Here is a 17,601-nt window from a genome sequence, read left to right as displayed (position 1 = left end):
AGATCTACAGCTTTCGGGAGCAGCAGCAGAGTAGATTAAAAACGTGAAGTACGTGGGGAAAAAACTTAATGATGCACGATGATACAACGCACGTGAAGGCAACTTCAATTTTAAAAAATCGAGCGAAAGTTGCATGGACTTACAATCCGCTAGCTTGTTGTTTCTTGTTGTCTTCCAAAATTACACCTGGGTGACGGCGCTTCAAGTGTTCGTTCATAGCCGACGTGCTACCGTGGTATGCGAGCTCAGCTTGGCAAAGAGTACACACAGTGGCACCCTCCATATTTTCTTGAAATAATTCCAGGCTCTGGCCATTCTGGTCCGCATTTTTGGCTTTATGCCGCTTTCACTGCTTGCATCGCGAGCGCCCGCCATTCTAAACTTTATCTGCATGTAATTTTTTTTTTTTAACCGTTCATTACCCTCCGACGGTATGTTTTGCCCGTCGACCCATTTACGTCATCGATGACGTCGACAATGTCGACTAGTAGGGACAGCTTTACATATTTTGTTTAATTTATTTCACAAGCGCTTTTTCCCTTTCAATTCTTATTTTTTATTGACTCCACCCTTGCTCTTTTTATTCATGATACAGCACAGCACCGAGCTAGGAGCACATTTGGCTTAATACAGACTCTGATTTGCGGGCGGAGCAGTCTGTTTTTTTTAGCCTGCACACATCAGGATACATCTGAAAAAGGATATATATAAATATACAGTGGTACTTCTACATACCAAGTTAATTCGTTCCAGGACCTTGTTTGTAAGTCGAAATGGTTGTATGTCGAGCAGGATTTTCCCATAAGAATACATTATTATTCCATTAATTTGTTTGCCTGGTACACCAGACTCACCGCTGTTCCAACTATTGAGTCTGGCCACCATTCACGCGGATTTTTTTTCTAGGGCGGAGCAAGCCACAGCAAACAGACAGCGGAGTGGACCAATCAGCGACGGGCAGACACGACGTTAGTAAAATGACGAGGGAAGGACGAGGGACTTGCGCGCGGAAGTAAACATACGAAGAGAGCGGAGTTTATTCAACATGGCTAGCGCGAGACAGACTGTTGTCAATGACTCGTGTCGATGTGTTTTTGGTCATTTAAAACTGATTTTACCGTGGATTGGAACATATTCTCAGTTCTCCCGTTCACCATCTGTGTTGTTGTGGAGACGACTTTCGACGCGCAAGAGTGACGTTGCTCGTTAAGAACACGTCACGCAAATAAACGAATCTGATTTGTCGATTGATTTTGTACCTGCTCGAGAGGCCGTTAATGGGCTGGTTCCCAGACCTTTCTCTCAGTGTTTGAAAATTACAGGGAGAACAGTCTGGCAGAGCCAGGCAATTAATTTGTTCCACAGCCCGAAAACCTACACTAAATTCTCAATAGATATTGATGTTACAATTGCAAATATCATTTACAAAGAGCAAAACAAATACATTATGAATAAAAATCGGAATGCTAATACTATAATGGCAATAATAATAGTTATACCTGCAATAATGTAACAAACCGGGTTCTAATGTGGCGAATGTGTTTGCGTGGTGTACCTGATAGTGTGAGCCTTTTTAGTTTCACTTTCACTTTGTTTACTTGCTGTGGGTGGGGGATCCTAGGCGCGAATTGATGGAATAAATGATTAGAAACCTGATGAAGCTGGCGATTTCTTTGGCGATGTTACCACAATAATAATTGCCACCTTAACTTATAAAAACTGGCGAGCGGAGGAGGACCATCATAGACCGTCTTCGGCTGTATTGTTGAGCGAGCCATATCACGGATGTACACCCCACGCTCATATTTTCCTATCATATCTATCTTCATGTCAAGAAGCATCACCTTTTTTCCTTTTTTTTCACCACCTGCACTAACATTGTTGGAAGCCATGTTGATTTCTCTCACAAGAAAATCTGCCATGCGAGAAAACAAAGAAACTGCGGTGCTGCCAAAGATCATCATATTTAGAGCATGTCGTCGGATGTAGAAACAAATGGCGAGTCAAATTTTACGTCGGATGTTGAAAAGATCGTGTGACGAAGCGATTGTATGTCGAGGTACCACTGTATAAATGTAATAATTAAAAAAAAAAAAAAAAAACACAGTGGCAACAGCATGTAAATAATACCCACTGTCATGCATAAATACCAAACAAAAAAATTATAATACTGTAGTATTGAAATGGTGTTTTACTTATATAGTGCTTTTCCACCTTTCAAGGTGCTCAAGGTGCTTTGCACTACATCGCCATCTACCTTATGGTGACGCAGCACTAGGAGCAATGTGGGGTTCAGTATCTTGCTCAAGGATACTTAGGCGAGTTCATGAGGGCAGAGAATCGAGACCACAGCCTCTGGGTTGGGGGACAACTACACTACCACCGAGCCACGGCATCCCCCCCAAAAAATGAATGAAAGAAAGAATGAAAAAATGTAAACCCGGACCCGACCAGCCATTCTGGGGGCCCGCTCAACGGGATTTGGCCTGCCGCCACCGGGGGCTGAGTGCTTAGCATGTCCGCACGTCTGAGATCAAGGGTTATATCCCGGGCTCCTGCCTTCCTGTGTGGATTTTGCATGTTCTCCTCATGCCTGAGTGGGTTTTCTCCAGGGACTCCGGCTTCCACCCACATCCCAAAAAAAACATGCGTGGTAGACTGATTGAACACTCTAAATTGTCTGTAGGTATGAGTGTGTGCTTGAATGGTCGTATGGCTCATTGTGCCCTGCGATTTGCTGGCAACCAGTTCAGAGTGTACCCCGCCTACTGCCCGTAGTTAGCTGGGATAGGCTCCAGCACCTCTGCGACCCTCGTGAGGAAAAAGTGGCATGAAAAATGAATGAATGAATGAATAAATATATTTACATACAGGGTGACCCCCCCCCACATTAAAAAAAATCAGAGAAAATCATATATTATATTAAAAACTAGCTTTATCTAAAGTCTCTTTTTATTCTGAAAAAAAAAAAAAAAAAAAAAAAAAAACAGTCAGAAATCTCGTATCCAAATTTGGGGCCTGATTTTTTTCAGAGGTTGCCCCGTATGCGTGTGTGTCAGTAAAACAATCTACTAACTTCAAATTTACATACACGAGTGTTAACAACAAGCCTAATAAAGTGCTTGTGTAGGGTCATCCGTTTCGATTGATATTTATTATGAATAATCATTTTAATTATTGTTTCAGTATTATTAAACAATTATGAGTTTGGTCCACATTACCGGTGGTAAGTCGAATTCGTTCCCAGTGAGGGTTGGACTCCTCCAAGGCTGCCTTTTGTCACTGATCATGTTCATAATTTTTATGGACAGAATTTCTAGGCGCAGCTGAAGCGTTGAGGAGGTCCGGTTTGGTGACCTCACCATTGCATCTCTGCTTTTTGGAGACGATGTGGTGCTGTTGGCTTCATCAAGCCGTGACCTCCAACTCTCACTGGAGCGGTTCGCAGTTGATTGTGAAGCAGTTGGGATGAATATCGGTACCTCCAAATCCGAGACCATGGTCCTCAGTCGGAAAAGGGTGGCGTGCCCTCTCCGGGTCGGGGATGAGATCCTGCCCCAAGTGGAGGAGTTCAAATATCTTGGGGTCTTGTTCACAAGAGCGGGTAGGAGGGAGCGGGAGATCGACAGGCGGATCGATGCAGCAGCTATACTGCCTATACTGCAGTAATGCGGACTCTGCACCGGTCCGTAGTGATGACGAAGGAGCTAAGCCGAAAGGCGAAGCTCTCGATTTACCAGTCAATCTACGTTCCTACCCTCACCTATGGTCACCAGCTGTGGGTGGTGACCGAAAGAACAAATTCCCAGATGAAAGCGGCCGAAATGACTTTCCTCCGCAGAGTGCCTGGGCTCTCCCTTAGAGATAGGTGGGGCGGACAATAGGCTTAGGTTTGGTCTCAATATTGGTAGGGACGATATGACAGCATACAGTTTATCACAAAAGTGAGTACACCCATCGCATTTCTGCGCATATATTTAAGTATATTTTTTCATGGGAAAACACCAACAAAATGACACTTTGATACAATGAAAAGTAGTCTGCGTGCAGCTTATATAATTCAGTTAATTTATTTTCCCCTTAAAATAACTCAAAATATAGCCATTTATATCTAATCCCCTGGCAACAAAGTGAGTACACCGCATGAGAACTACGTACATCCCTAAATGTCCAAATTGAGTACTGCTTGTCATTTTCCCTCCAAAATGTCATGTGACTCGTTACAGGAGTGCTGTCAGCATTGCTGCAGAGATTGAAGAGGTGGGGGGTCACCCTCTTAGTGCTCAGACCATACGTCGTACTCCATATCAAATTGGTGTGCATGGCTGTCACCCCAGGAGGAAGCCTCTTCTGAAGACTGTACACAAGAAAGCCCGCAAACAGTTTGCTAAAGACATGTCAACAAAGCACATGGATTACTGGAACCATGTTCTATGGTCTGATGAGACAAAGATTAATTTGTTTGGTTCCGATGGTCTCAAGCATGTGTGGCGGCGACCAGGTGAGGAGTACAAAGATAAGTGTGTCATGCCTACAGTCAAGCATGGTGGTGGGAATGACCTCCACCTCTTCAATCTCTGCAGCAATGCTGACAGCACTCTTGTAACGAGTCACATGACATTTTTGGAGGGAAAAAGACAAGCAGTACTCACTTTGGACATTTAGTTTAGTTTAGTTTAGTTTAGTTTAGTTTAGTTTAGTTTAGTTTATTCACACATCGTATCATGGTACACACATGAACATGGTCATATATACAAGCAATTCATCTGACAAGATGTATGAAAGGGACACTCCGAATAAGCTATTTAAAGCTTTTAGGGATGTACGTAGTTCCCATGCGGTGTACTCACTTTTGTTGCCAGGGGTTTAGATATTAATGGCTATATTTTGAGTTATTTTGAGGGGAAAATAAATTAACTCTATTATATAAGCTGCACACAGACTACTTTTCATCGTGTCAATGTGTCATTTTGTCAGTGTTGTCCCATGAAAAGATATACTTAAACATCTGCAGAAATGCGAGGGGTTAAATATCTGCAGAAATACAAGGGGTGTACTTACTTTTGTGATACACTATAACCTGCATGTTCACTTTTTACTGGGGACGGGACATGAATAATATCAAACAGATTGGGTGAACGGGCTACATTTCTCACGAATATGAACCTAATTAATTGATAGGCTAAATGATTAATGCAAATAAATCTGTATTGATTTATACTAACTCTCACACTGCAAATTTACAGTTTAACGTCCTAATCTGATCATTTTTCCTAAATCTAGTCGAGTAATTTTCTCCATCTAGTTTTTAGTGTTAAAGGCTAGTTAACAGATTAATGTGTCAGATTCCTCCACTTACTTATAGTAAATATTATTACACTATTTGTTCTTATTAAGCCCATACATCAAAAAGTTGGTCATTTTTCACCTAAATAAAGAAAAAAAATTCTTTCTAATAATGTTTTCAACATTATCTATTCTTGAATTAAGAACATTTCTGACAAACAAGTTTTTTTTTTGTAAGATTAAATGTACAAACTTTTAGCTTGAAATAAGTCTGTTAAGCTTATTTTCAGCTAGCTATTTTATTACACCAAATCTAAGTGAGTAAAATTTCTTAAAGCACTGGCAGATAATTTCAGTTATTTCTAGCAGATTTACAATGAAAATGAGGGGGTAGGGGGAGTGGGGTTTTTGGTGGTACACTGTCCGATTCAAACCTTTGTTTTCAAAAACTACTTAAGAAACATTTTGAAAACTTCCAGAATAAGTGTCTGGATTTTATAGGCAAATTTAAATTGCAATATCCGAATACAAATTATATTAACAATCATCCACAAGAAATACAAATTTGTTCATCATCTCTTAACTATCTAGGAATGCAAAAAATAAACGGTTCTGCGCATGTGCATAATGTTAGAAATGGCCGCGAATGCAACGGTTCCAAGGTCAACACTGCAAATTTTCGAAAAAGGAATATTTACATACATTTGATCATTGACCGACATGTAGAAACGTTCTCCTCAGACACATTCTGTCATGTGGCTGTACACAACTCAACTGCACGCCGCTCTCTCACCGTTAACGTCTTCGCCGTGTCTTTGAGCATTTATTTATGCCATATTCATGTTGCATGTGTATATTTTTTATGTAACTTGTTTATTTAGCACATTTGGATAACATTGAGAGTCCAACTAAATGTAAAAGAGTGCTTATTCATCACCAAAAAGCTTTGGGAGCTACATATTACAAATGTGACAGAACACCGGCTGTGAATGCGTGCGGGTGTGTGTTGGGGGGTCATCAGCCAATCAAACTTGCGTTTGAGGGGAAAAACTGGACTGGCTATTTTAGCAAGTCAAAAAGGGGTCAATCACTTGCCACGTTTACATGGAGCCAAATATTCCAATTACAATCGGAATATTTGTTCAAACCGAATAAATGTGTTCCATATAAACACCTCATTCGGAATGAACAGGCCCAAACCGAATGGAATTTCATTCCGATTCACAGGGGTGGAATATTCCTTTTCCCAAACCGATTAGAAGTAAAATTATATCATGTAAACAGGGAAGCGGAATGGTGTCTGGTTGCGTTCTTTCTGCACATGCTCCGTACTGACGTGGTGACGTCACTTGGTGACGTAAGTAACGTCACTTGCAACATGGCTTCCAAGCACACGCACAGCGCACCCACACAACTTTTTAAATGAACGGCGTATCATTCTGAAGTTTTGTTTCCACTCGAAAAGTTAAAACAGCAGCTGATCTGACGATTGATCTCCATGTTTTGCAACGTGACGCTTTGTTTTGATTAATCTGCGCATGTCAGACGGCAGTTCGTCAAACGTCCTTTCGGAATAATGGCAGACACATGTAAACGCTGGATCGGAATAGATGAAGTGACATGTAAACAGCTGATCTGAAATTTCCATTCGGAATGATTTGAATCGGAATGAATAAAAGTCAGCATGTAAGCGTGGCTAATGTAAGTCTGAACATGTTGAAAGTACTGTAATTCACTTAATAATAGGGGTGTAATGGTACACAAAAATCTCGGTTCGGTACGTACCTCGGTTCACACAATTCGGTTCATTTTCGGTACACTAAGAAAATGCAAAATATAAACGTGCTAGTTGTTTTTTACACACTTTTGTGCTTTCAACAATAGGAACATTAGTCTGTACAAAGCTAGAATTCTACTCAAAAAGTAGCTGGTATTTAAAGATAATAATCCAACAACAATTTCCCTTTCAGACCCCGCGTATTGGTCAGCTTTCTTTCTGAAAGAAAGAAGAAAAAAGAAGTCCTGTGCTAAAGAGAAAAGCAATCCCAATGACAAAGATTTTAACATGTATTTTACAAATGAAACGCCTCAATGAAACATCCTTTTTCTTATGCACGGTTTTCAAAAGCTTTATCGGTGGATTTTCTCAAGTTAAAGCGCCACACAGAAATTAATACATTTAATTGTGTAGCAGGATCTGTGTATTATTCTTGTTATTTAATTACAGGTATTTTAGCTCATTTCAATTTATTTAATTCAAATTGGCTATTATTTATTTTATTATGTGTTTATATTTTACAAATGTGATGTAGTATTTATTTATATTGTATATTTTATGTTGTATAACTTTAGTTCCTATATGAATATTAGTTCCTACTTGTTTTGTTGTGGTAGGAGGGCTTTGTATTGAACACAGGGCCGTGTTGGTTATTATTATAGCAGAGAAGACAGCAGTAAATCAACAAAGACAAGTCAACTGTGCCCCGATCTACCACTCAAGAGATCTGATGGACTCAAAAAGTAGGTTACGGTTGCATATTAGTTTTTAAAATCGACCTGATCCACCGTATTTTTACACGAGTGACTTCCGGCCCGATCCTAGCTACCGGTAGTAGTATTGACGCAGGAGGGCCGCGTCTCACATCAAATAATAAACTCTGCCGTTCTTTACGCGTGCGTCACGTTGAGCCACTTCTGGGACACGTCTAACACGCGGCCGCACTGCGACTGGTGTGCATTGGCTGATTGACTTTAACGCCCACGTTTCACTGCGTTCTGGCGGCGGCCACGTTGTCGCGCTGTTGACGTTTCTGGGTTATGCTGTCCTACCGTGTTGGTCCTCTTATAGTAGAAAAGATGGAGTAAATATAATCAACACAAAGAAACTGTAACCCGATCAACTCACAGCCTCGAAAAGAGAGGGTTTTATTATGTCAGAAACTTGTTCGGTACGCGTCTGTTCCGAACCGAGTACCATGTACCGAAACGGTTCAATACTATTACATGTACCTTTACACCCTTACTTAATAATGGTAGGTTTAATACTATCCTTACAACATGGGAAGACAATCTAAACTACCTATACAATTGAAGCCATTATATAAGCAAATAAGGTTGCTTAAAAGTTGGTGGAGACAATTTGAGCATCCTGAAAAGTTGGTAGTGTTATGTCCCTACCATCCCTATGCAAACCCTATGACCCTATGACTGTAGTGACAAGAGTAATTATGAGTGGCTGGCAGACAACAACAGAGACATTGGTGCTTGGGTGTAGGAGTCACAACTAGTTTAATTGTTTTACTTATTCAGGCCTATGGATGGTGTCTATAGTGTTGAAATTTCCCCCAAAATGTTGAAATGTTTATCAAAGCATAAAAAGGATCAATATTCTCTCTATATTCACAATAGAACACAAGCTAATTCGTTTTTGATAGTAAATTTACATTGTTTTATGTTGGATGTGCAAGTGCATGGAGTTCAGTGGATTGAACATGTCTAACTTCATGAAAAAAATCATATTTTAAAAAAATAAGAAATTGAACGTTCATTTTCATGCCCTAAGAAGAATATAAACACATCAGAAAAAAATCTTGACCAATGATTTCATAACTCATGCATCAGAGGGTTAATATTCAATTATTCAGTATTACAAATAGGCTACAGAAACATTTAGAGACAGTACAATGCTTAAAATCATCTTTTTGAGGCTGTATATTCTATGTTTTTGATGATACTGTTTTAATACTCCCTTTTCCTTCTTGGTCTTATAGGTCCCCTCGCAAAGAAACAGTCTGATGAGTTAAGTGATAGCGACCGCGCAGCAGACGAAGGTAGTTTTCATTTAAAAAAAAAAAAAAAAAAAGAAAAAAAAAAGATTGATTTGCATGAATAAAGACCCCAAATGTTCCTAGAATTCCTGTAACTTTTTTTTATGCATCTGGCATTTTTGTGTGTGTTCATTGCTCATTTACGTCTGCTGTTTGTTTTGTCGTACAGTGGTGGTGCATTTCACTTGTACTGAGTGTATGGCTCTCATTCATTCGAATATGCACTCATATTGCAGAAGAGTTCGCTAGACATACGATTCTAATCCAAATACAAATGAGCCAAAGGTCGGATATAAAAAATAAAAAAAAATCGGAATGGGCCATTCGCAAAAGCCCCACCGCCCCTTTAGTTACTATTGCTAGTCCGTGACTCCAATAGGAGAAGCCATGGAGACCTACAGTATATACAAGGATGAAAGTAGGCTGAAACGGTCAGGTACGTCGTACCGGTAAAAGATTCGGGGCTGGAAAGGTGCTTTGATCATGAAAATCTGACAGCAACTGTCAAAACACAAGTTAGAATAGAATAGAATAGAATAGAATAGAATAGAATAGAAGTTTATTGTCATCATAAAAATGTACAACGAGATTGGGGGGAGCTTCTCCTTTACAGTGCAAAGGTAATAAGTTAAAAAAGAGACTTAAAAACTTACAACATAGAAGTCTAAAAAATCCACAAAATATATACAAAATCTGCACAGCACAATTGAGGTTCAGTGTGGGATTTGAAGTATTATAAATATGTTTTGTATATTGCACACGAAATCATTAGATAAGAAAAATAAATAAATGAAAAAAAAAAGAAAATTGTTGGAAGCGCGAGGAGAGGATCCCAAAGCGGACAAACAGGGCTTGTGATGAGCAATTTATTGGCGAGCACAGGAATGTATGTGGCGGGTGTAGGTTGCTCTGCTTGGGGTATCTGAGCCGGCATCAGACGTGGAAGCTTGGAAGGAAGCAGGCGTGGAAACTTGGAAGAAGGCAGGCGTGAAATCCGACAGGGAGCACACATAAAACAGGACCTGGGGCGAGAGTAAAGCAATCGTGAGCCGTGGATCAGCTATATCATATAAGAATGCGAGAAGCAACTGACGGTGAAACCAGATGATGGCGATTGCCTGCAGCTGTGGCTGCTCTACCTGTCTGTCATCCAACCCGCAATCAGATGATAACGCGCACTCCTGCCCAAGGCGTGCCAGGCCTCAGGAGGGATGGGCAGTGGCCCTACCAGAAAATATATTTATGTGTTTATATATAAGTGTCCTGATAGTGCAGCAGCAGTGGCAGAGATATAATATTGCACCTTTCATCAGGGTTGTCCCACGGACATTTCAGATCCAAGTTCAGGGTGGTGATGGCTCTCGGGAAGAAGCTGTTTTTCAGTCCGTTCGTCCTTAACTTACGGTATATTAGGAGGAATTCGTGTACTGTCTGATGTAGCTTACTTTGCCCTTGTGATGCTTTAAAAGCATGTTTGAGGGTCTGCATAAACCTCTCTGCCAAACCAGTGGTTGCCGGGTGATAGGGAGCCGACTTCATGTGTTGAACCCCATTGGCTTGCAGGAATTCAACCATTTCTTTTGACACAAATTGGGGTCCGTTATCTGACACGAGTTGTGCAGGGGCTCCGCAACGGCTAAACATCTCTCCTAACTTCTCAATTCTTTTCCGATGTTGTTTATTTCATGATAGCTACCTCTAGCCACTTACTATGGACAACGATAGCAACCAGCAACATTCGATTTTCAAAAAGGGCCCGCAAATTCAATATGAATGCGGTGCCAAGGGTCCTGAGGAAAATCCCAAGGATGAAGTGGGGATGCAGGTGGATTGTTGCGAAATTTCTGGCAAGATGAACAATTTTTTCCCGTCTCTTCTATGTTTTTGGCCACCAAAAATAAATACATATAAATACATTTTCATTCTAATAATACTACTGTGGCCTGCATGCAGTTGCACAAGCATTTTAGCACGCAGTGACTGTGGCACAATCACTCTCTTCCCCCACAGCAAACAACCCGATTGAACAGAAAGTTCCCACCTCGTATCCAAAAAAGGTTTGAGAGCGGTGTTCTCCCACTTGATTTGCCCTTTAATTACCATGTCAATGACGATTGACAGTTGGGGGTCGTTCCGCATTGCACGTCTCACTTGCGAAACTAAAATTGGTGCATGTTGAACATTCCGGAAATAGAATATGTCCAGAGGTTGGTTCATGTTTAGTGACAGGAAGTAGGAACCTTGAAAGTCCATCAGCATTGCAATACAAATCAGATTTACGATACTTGATGTCGTATGAGTGAGCTGATAACAACAAAGCCCACCTCAGAAGACGTGCAGCAGCCTACGAAGGGATTACTGCGTGAGGTCCCAAAATTGTTGTCAGTGGTCTGTGATCCTTTAACAGAGTAAACTTCCGTCCATACAAATATTGGTGGAACTTCCTCACACGAAAAACAATGCTCAATGCTTCTCGTTCCAATTGAACATAGTTTGACTCTGCTTTGTTAAGTGTTCTTGATGCGAAAGCTATTGATCTTTCATCACCGTTCGGGAACACATGCGAGATAACGGCACCCACTCCATAGGGTGAAGCATCGCATGCCAGCTGTATAGGATATGCAGGGTTGAAATGAGTGAGAACCTCTGATGCAATCACGGCATTTTTCGCCTTTAGACTTTTAGGCTTTTTTTAGGCTTTGTTACACTTATTTGTGCATTTCCAATTTTCATCTTTGCACAACAGCTCATCCAATGGTTTAAGAAGTGATGCCAAATTGGGAATAAACCGTCCATAATAGTTTAGCAGACCCAAAAAAGATATATGCTGACTCACATTTTCTGGGGTAGGTGCATCCACAATTGCCTTTGTCTTTGATGGAGCCTTGTGTAACCCTTCATGGTCTATCACATGCCTGAAATACTACACAAATGGGCTCAAAAATTCAGTTTTCCTTCCGCGCTCCAAGACCATACTGCCTTAGCCTTTTCAAGACAGCATCCAGGTTTCGAAGATGCTCCTCGTTGTTGGCACCGATGCAGAGAATGTCATCCAAGTAACATTGTAGTCCTGGCAATCCACTCAAAATGTGATCCATAGCCCGTTGAAACAGAGCTGGAGCAGAAAAGTCCCTTGCGCGTGTTAATAGTCAGCCACTCCCGAGATTCTTTGTCCACGTGCATCTACAGATAAGCTTGGTTGAGGTAAATTTTGCTAAATTTTTGACTCCCGCTCAGACCTTCAAATAAATCATCGATCAATGGACGCGGGTACTGCCTCCGCACAAAGCACCGGATTCAAAGTCACTTTAAATTCTCCACATGTGCGGATTCCGCTATTTTGGGCACAGTAAAAAACAAACAAAAAACATTTAAACATTTAGATAAATGTGCTGCCTAATACTGCATTCGAGGAAGGTGGTAAGTCAGAGTTTTCCAACCTCCGACCAAGAAACATATCATTGGAACGCCACTCGAACAGGGAGATCCTAGTCGCGAAGTCATAAAAAAAAGGTCCCCAATTTAACGATTTGCTTCAATCTGACGTCACTTGAAAAAAATGGCGCTGCCCGTCGAAAATCAGACCATCAATGGTAAAACAGAAATTACACCAAGACAACGTATTGGTGACACAATAATGAAGTTGAATTAAGTTTCTTTGAGACGCAATATATTTTTTCCTCATACAGTAAAATAGCTTAAAGAACTTATAGATGATTTTTATATTGACTTTCAGAAAGTATGTTACTAAAGAAGGCAGTTTACAGTGTGTGCTATTAGACACCTTTTCCTCCACTGTTTGATTGCTTGCAAAAAGGCAGGTTTACTGGAGGTCAAAATAAAAAACAACTTGTCGCTTGGAACGCTTTGAGGTTGCAGTTAGTGCCATACGAGTGGGATAAGTGCAATTTCCCAACTTCCTTGAATGCAGCATATGTCCTCTCCAATGACATCAAATACCAACCAAACTAGTGCTCACAAATACCTAGTCCTTTTTTTCCCTCATCATAAGAGTAGACACATTGTCAACCTTGAAACATTAATAAATGGCTGAGCAGTGCACGGATCTCTGCGACTTTGCTTATTACCGTATCATTGTCCAAAGACATGTGAATTTCTTTCTCAGTACTCATGAGCACGAATGTCTGAAGTTTCTATCTGGTCAAAGTGATCATTGAGTGTGATCTTGGTGTATTTCACTGTTGAGAAACTTTTCTCATAGGCCAGTCCAATTACCTCATAGGCATCAGTAAGCAGATTGTACTAAGAGAGGATGAGATGAACACAAAAGACACAGTTTTGAAGGTGGATCGAGTTTTCAGCTTGAGTTTTGTCTCTATATTAGATGTACAAATGTTTACCAAGCCCTGGGTATCTAGATGGTGCTTGGCGCTGCTGCATCTCACTTCTGAGGGGGAACAAGACAAAATTTCCCTACTTATGTGTTGTTGTGACAGCTTGCTTTATTTTTTGGCTGCAGAATTTTCATGCACTTTTCTCTTTATAATTCTTATCCTTACTACACACCGCCCTTGCTCTTTTTTATCCGTCTTGCCAGGAGCCCAGCACCGTGTCTATTAACGTGGCTCATCACTCACACGCGTTCTTAAGTCAGGATGCGTCTGGAAAAAAATGCCAATGGAGACGCCCCACAGCGACAGCGGTAACAGCATATAAGTAATGCCCAATCTCGTGAATGAGAACTAAAACATTATAATAGTATTAGAAACGTCAGGCCAGCCAACCGGGACAAATCCTGCTCCTCCCGATTAGCCAGTCCGGGCATGTTGACACCCTACTTGAAGAGATGATACCATACATGAATAAATAGGCACATACAAAGTTTCGGTTCGTAATGGTGGCACTCCAGGGTATGCCTATCTGAAAAAAGTAGACTCATTAACTTTTTTCACTGTGAGATTTATAGTTTTCTAAATATTCTGTTCAATGTTACTTTTTACTACATTTTTACTATTCCTGTTAACATTACAATATTGTGTTAAAGATATTGTGCCTAATCAATGGTGGAATGTAACAAAGTAAATGTACTTTGTTACTGTACTTAAGTTCATTTTGTGTGTATCTGTACTTGCGTACAAATATGAAGTGGTACTTTTTACTTCACTACATTTTATAGCACATACCTGTACTTTGAGTTTGCATTATCATCACCAAGTTAGCGTTGCCTTGTAGACGCTACAATATAATAATATACCTATAGACCCCAATCACGTGACGTCACAACTCCGCCCCCCTGACTGGTGCCGCCATATTGTCCGTCAGCTCACCGTGTTTACATATTACCGCTACGTACATTCCTCCTATTACTACGTGTTTTTCTGCTTGTCTGAGGAATCACCGCCTAGTAAACGAACCCAAAAACCTTCCTGACAATCGTTAACATTGATTAATCAAAATGGTGAAGGCATGTGTGGCGGTTGGTTGCAGTAACAGAGAAGATAAATGGTCATTTTAGTAGTTGCTGTGTGCCATTGTTAAAAGGGCAAATCTCTAAAGCAGCACGGTTTGTTTATCTCGGTCCATTATGCGTTTGTGTCGACAGTCGTCAGACAGCGACGAAAACATCACTATGATGCTAACACGATCGGAGACATCATCAGACGGAGACTACGAAGCTCGTCACAGATGTTGTGCCGAAAAATAGCCGCCCTGCGTGAAATGTCCCCCCTGATGGGAACGCCCACATGGAAACGACTTTCTTGTACCGTGAATATGTATTATTTTACTCTGCTTGAAGTATAAATGTCATACCTGTGTGATTGTCATTGTGATATGGTCGTGAAAAACTGTAGACTAATACATTTCTGTTCAAAGATGGTTATGTGGCCCAGTCCACGATTTGTTACTAAAATACAGTACTAATATTTTGTGTAATTTAATTATTACTCCAAATTGTCTGTAGGTATGAGTGTGTGTGTGATTGGTTGTATGTCTCCTTGTGCCCTGCGATTGGCTGGCAACCAGTTCAGGGTGTCCCCTGCCTACTGCCCATTGTTAGCTGGGATAGGCTCCAGCACCTCCGCGACCCTCGTGAGGAAAAGCAGCATGGAAAATGAACGAATGAATAAATGAATGAATGAATTTAATTATTTAAAACTGATCTTACAGTCGTAAATCCATTACTGTAATGCGTCCATGAAAACATTTGATGTTTTCACGTCAATAAAGCGTTATAAATAAGCGCTCTCGTCAGGGCGGACATTTCACGTGGGGCAGCTATTTTTCGGCACACCGGCCCGTTGTCGATCAAGTTTCATATTACAGTCGTGACAACGGTGACGCTCAGCTGACCAAATGTCGGCTTACATTCGGGCCGGTGCCAATTTTCGGTACCCGACTCCTCATCGTGTCATAAACTGGAGTATGATTGGAAAATTTGTGGTCTCGGGACGAGCTCTGACGCACGGGATGGGATCGGACGGGAGGAAACATCGGTTTGGGCATCAAATATTGATCTGGCGACTGGATCGACCGAAGCTTTTCCAAATCACGGCTTTTATGCAACTCATCTAATGAGCGTCTGAAGGCACCGGGGCTTCCATAATTTGCAAGTGAATCCACCTTTAGATACTACGATCATTGACAATACGGACACAAAATGACGGACAATATGGCGGCACAATACAGCGATCACGTGATTGTGTGATGTTGGTGATTGGGGTCTATAGACAAGTTTCCGAGGTACTTCTGCTTTACTTCCTTATGTCTGCCTACAACTTCCATTTTCAATTTTTTTACCATTGACTTCAATAGCGCTGGAGTGATCTCACTCACAAAAAACCCAGAAAAAAAATGATTTGGAAATACTGCATCCTTCTGCCATCTCGACATGGGAAGACAACATAAAAAAGTGGCCGAGGGTGACCACAATTAAAATATTATCGTATTTTATTGACTCTACGGCAGTTGATGGAAACGCCATCAGGAAGCTCAGAGGCATTTTAGTTGGATGTGTCCTCATACACAAACACGGGCATTGGATGTTTTCTGGACGTTTACTTAACAGTTCAACGACGCTACCAAATGCCAAGCAGTTAGCTAGACTCACTTAACTGGCTCCGTCTTATGTATTTGATTGACAGAACTAAATGCTAACTAAATGCGTCATTGTGCTAAAAAATGACATTATGAAAAATAAGGGCCATTGTAGAAAAAGACATTGTGAAAAAATGTCTTTGTGAAAAAACGCTTTATTTCATGTAACATCTCATTGTGCTGGAAAACGACATCATGAAATAAAAAGGCTAATTTGGAAAAGGCATCATGAAATACAAAAAACTGGAAAACGCCTTTTATCTTGTAAAATCTTTTCCATAACATTACCTTTTTTTTTTTTTTTTTTTTTTTTTACAATTTAAGGGCCATATAAAATAATTTGTCTGTTATTTATCAAACGGTATTTATCATCTGGGTCTTTGCCTTGGCAAAGGCCAGATAGTGTTGTTCTGCAACTTTATCCTTGATATTACCATTTTGGCCCGAATATAAGACGGCTCTGATTATAAGACGACCCCCTCTTTTTCAAGACTCAAGTTTGAAAAAAGACTTTTTGAATACCAAATTAATTTTTATACAGAAGATAATTACAGTACGAAAAAAATGATTATAACAATATATTTGGGAGAAAAAGCATGTTATTTTGCCTTATTCAAATCTTAATATCTGAACATTTAAATATGTAAACTAAAGAGCAATCACATTCGTAAATGTATGGCTTCTGGTTTGTGAAATGTAAATAAATCAATATATTGTGATAAAACAACAAAACTGCAATAACTGCATTAACCATCAAAGTGAAGTCTAACTGTAACTGTAGTTTTGAAACAAATCTGAATAAGGAAAAACATTGCAATAAAATAATGCAAATGGTTAAACTTGAGAGTAGCTGAGATCTGTCATGACAGAACATCGCTTTAATGATATCTGGCGCCATCTAGCGTCGTGAATGGGTATAATGTCTAGACCGCGAATATAAGACGACTCTTTTTCAGTCTTATTTCAATGCAAAAAACACCGTCTCATATTTGGGCCAATATGGTATTTCTTTATTCATCTTATTCTCCGTGTTTTTTCGGTGCGCCGCGCAGCCCAAACCATTTGATCGATAGGCACCATCAGTGACATGCGGTGAGGTTCGTGGTTGGTGAGGCACTGACTCCTTAAGTGTCAGATTTACAAATATATAACCAAAAAGGGTAGCTTATTCAATTAACTACTGGTTATTTCATATCTCATCAGCATTCTTTACAAAACACACACACGGTACATATTACAGATACGTAAAGGTAGAAAATAACGTGCATTTGCGCTACACTCTCCATGTGTTGGAATTTCCATCGCAAGTCTTTAGTTCATACAACATAAATGAGTACAGAGTGGTGTACAAAACCACAGATTTCAATTTTGACCTTTTGTGAAATATTCAGTTGTTTTTAAAACTTGAATCTGATACTTAAATCAATTTAAT

General features: G+C 40.3%; 1 protein-coding gene across 6 annotated transcripts in view; it reads left to right on the top strand.

The window, feature by feature from the left end:
- nlgn1 (neuroligin 1) overlaps positions 1 to 17,601 on the top strand; it is a 222,747-nt gene that overhangs the window by 100,683 nt on the left and 104,463 nt on the right. For 5 of the 6 annotated variants that reach the window (XM_057841073.1, XM_057841071.1, XM_057841070.1 and 2 more), the window contains one exon: positions 9,057 to 9,116. The exons of the other annotated variant lie outside the window; for it this stretch is intronic. In XM_057841073.1, coding sequence (XP_057697056.1) covers positions 9,057 to 9,116 — 60 coding nt within the window. The remainder of the gene's footprint in view (positions 1 to 9,056; positions 9,117 to 17,601) is intronic. 6 annotated transcript variants of the gene reach the window in all.

Source organism: Corythoichthys intestinalis, chromosome 7 (assembly GCF_030265065.1).
Source record: "Corythoichthys intestinalis isolate RoL2023-P3 chromosome 7, ASM3026506v1, whole genome shotgun sequence".
NCBI lineage: Eukaryota > Metazoa > Chordata > Actinopteri > Syngnathiformes > Syngnathidae > Corythoichthys > Corythoichthys intestinalis.
This window is presented reverse-complemented; position numbering and strand designations above follow the sequence as displayed.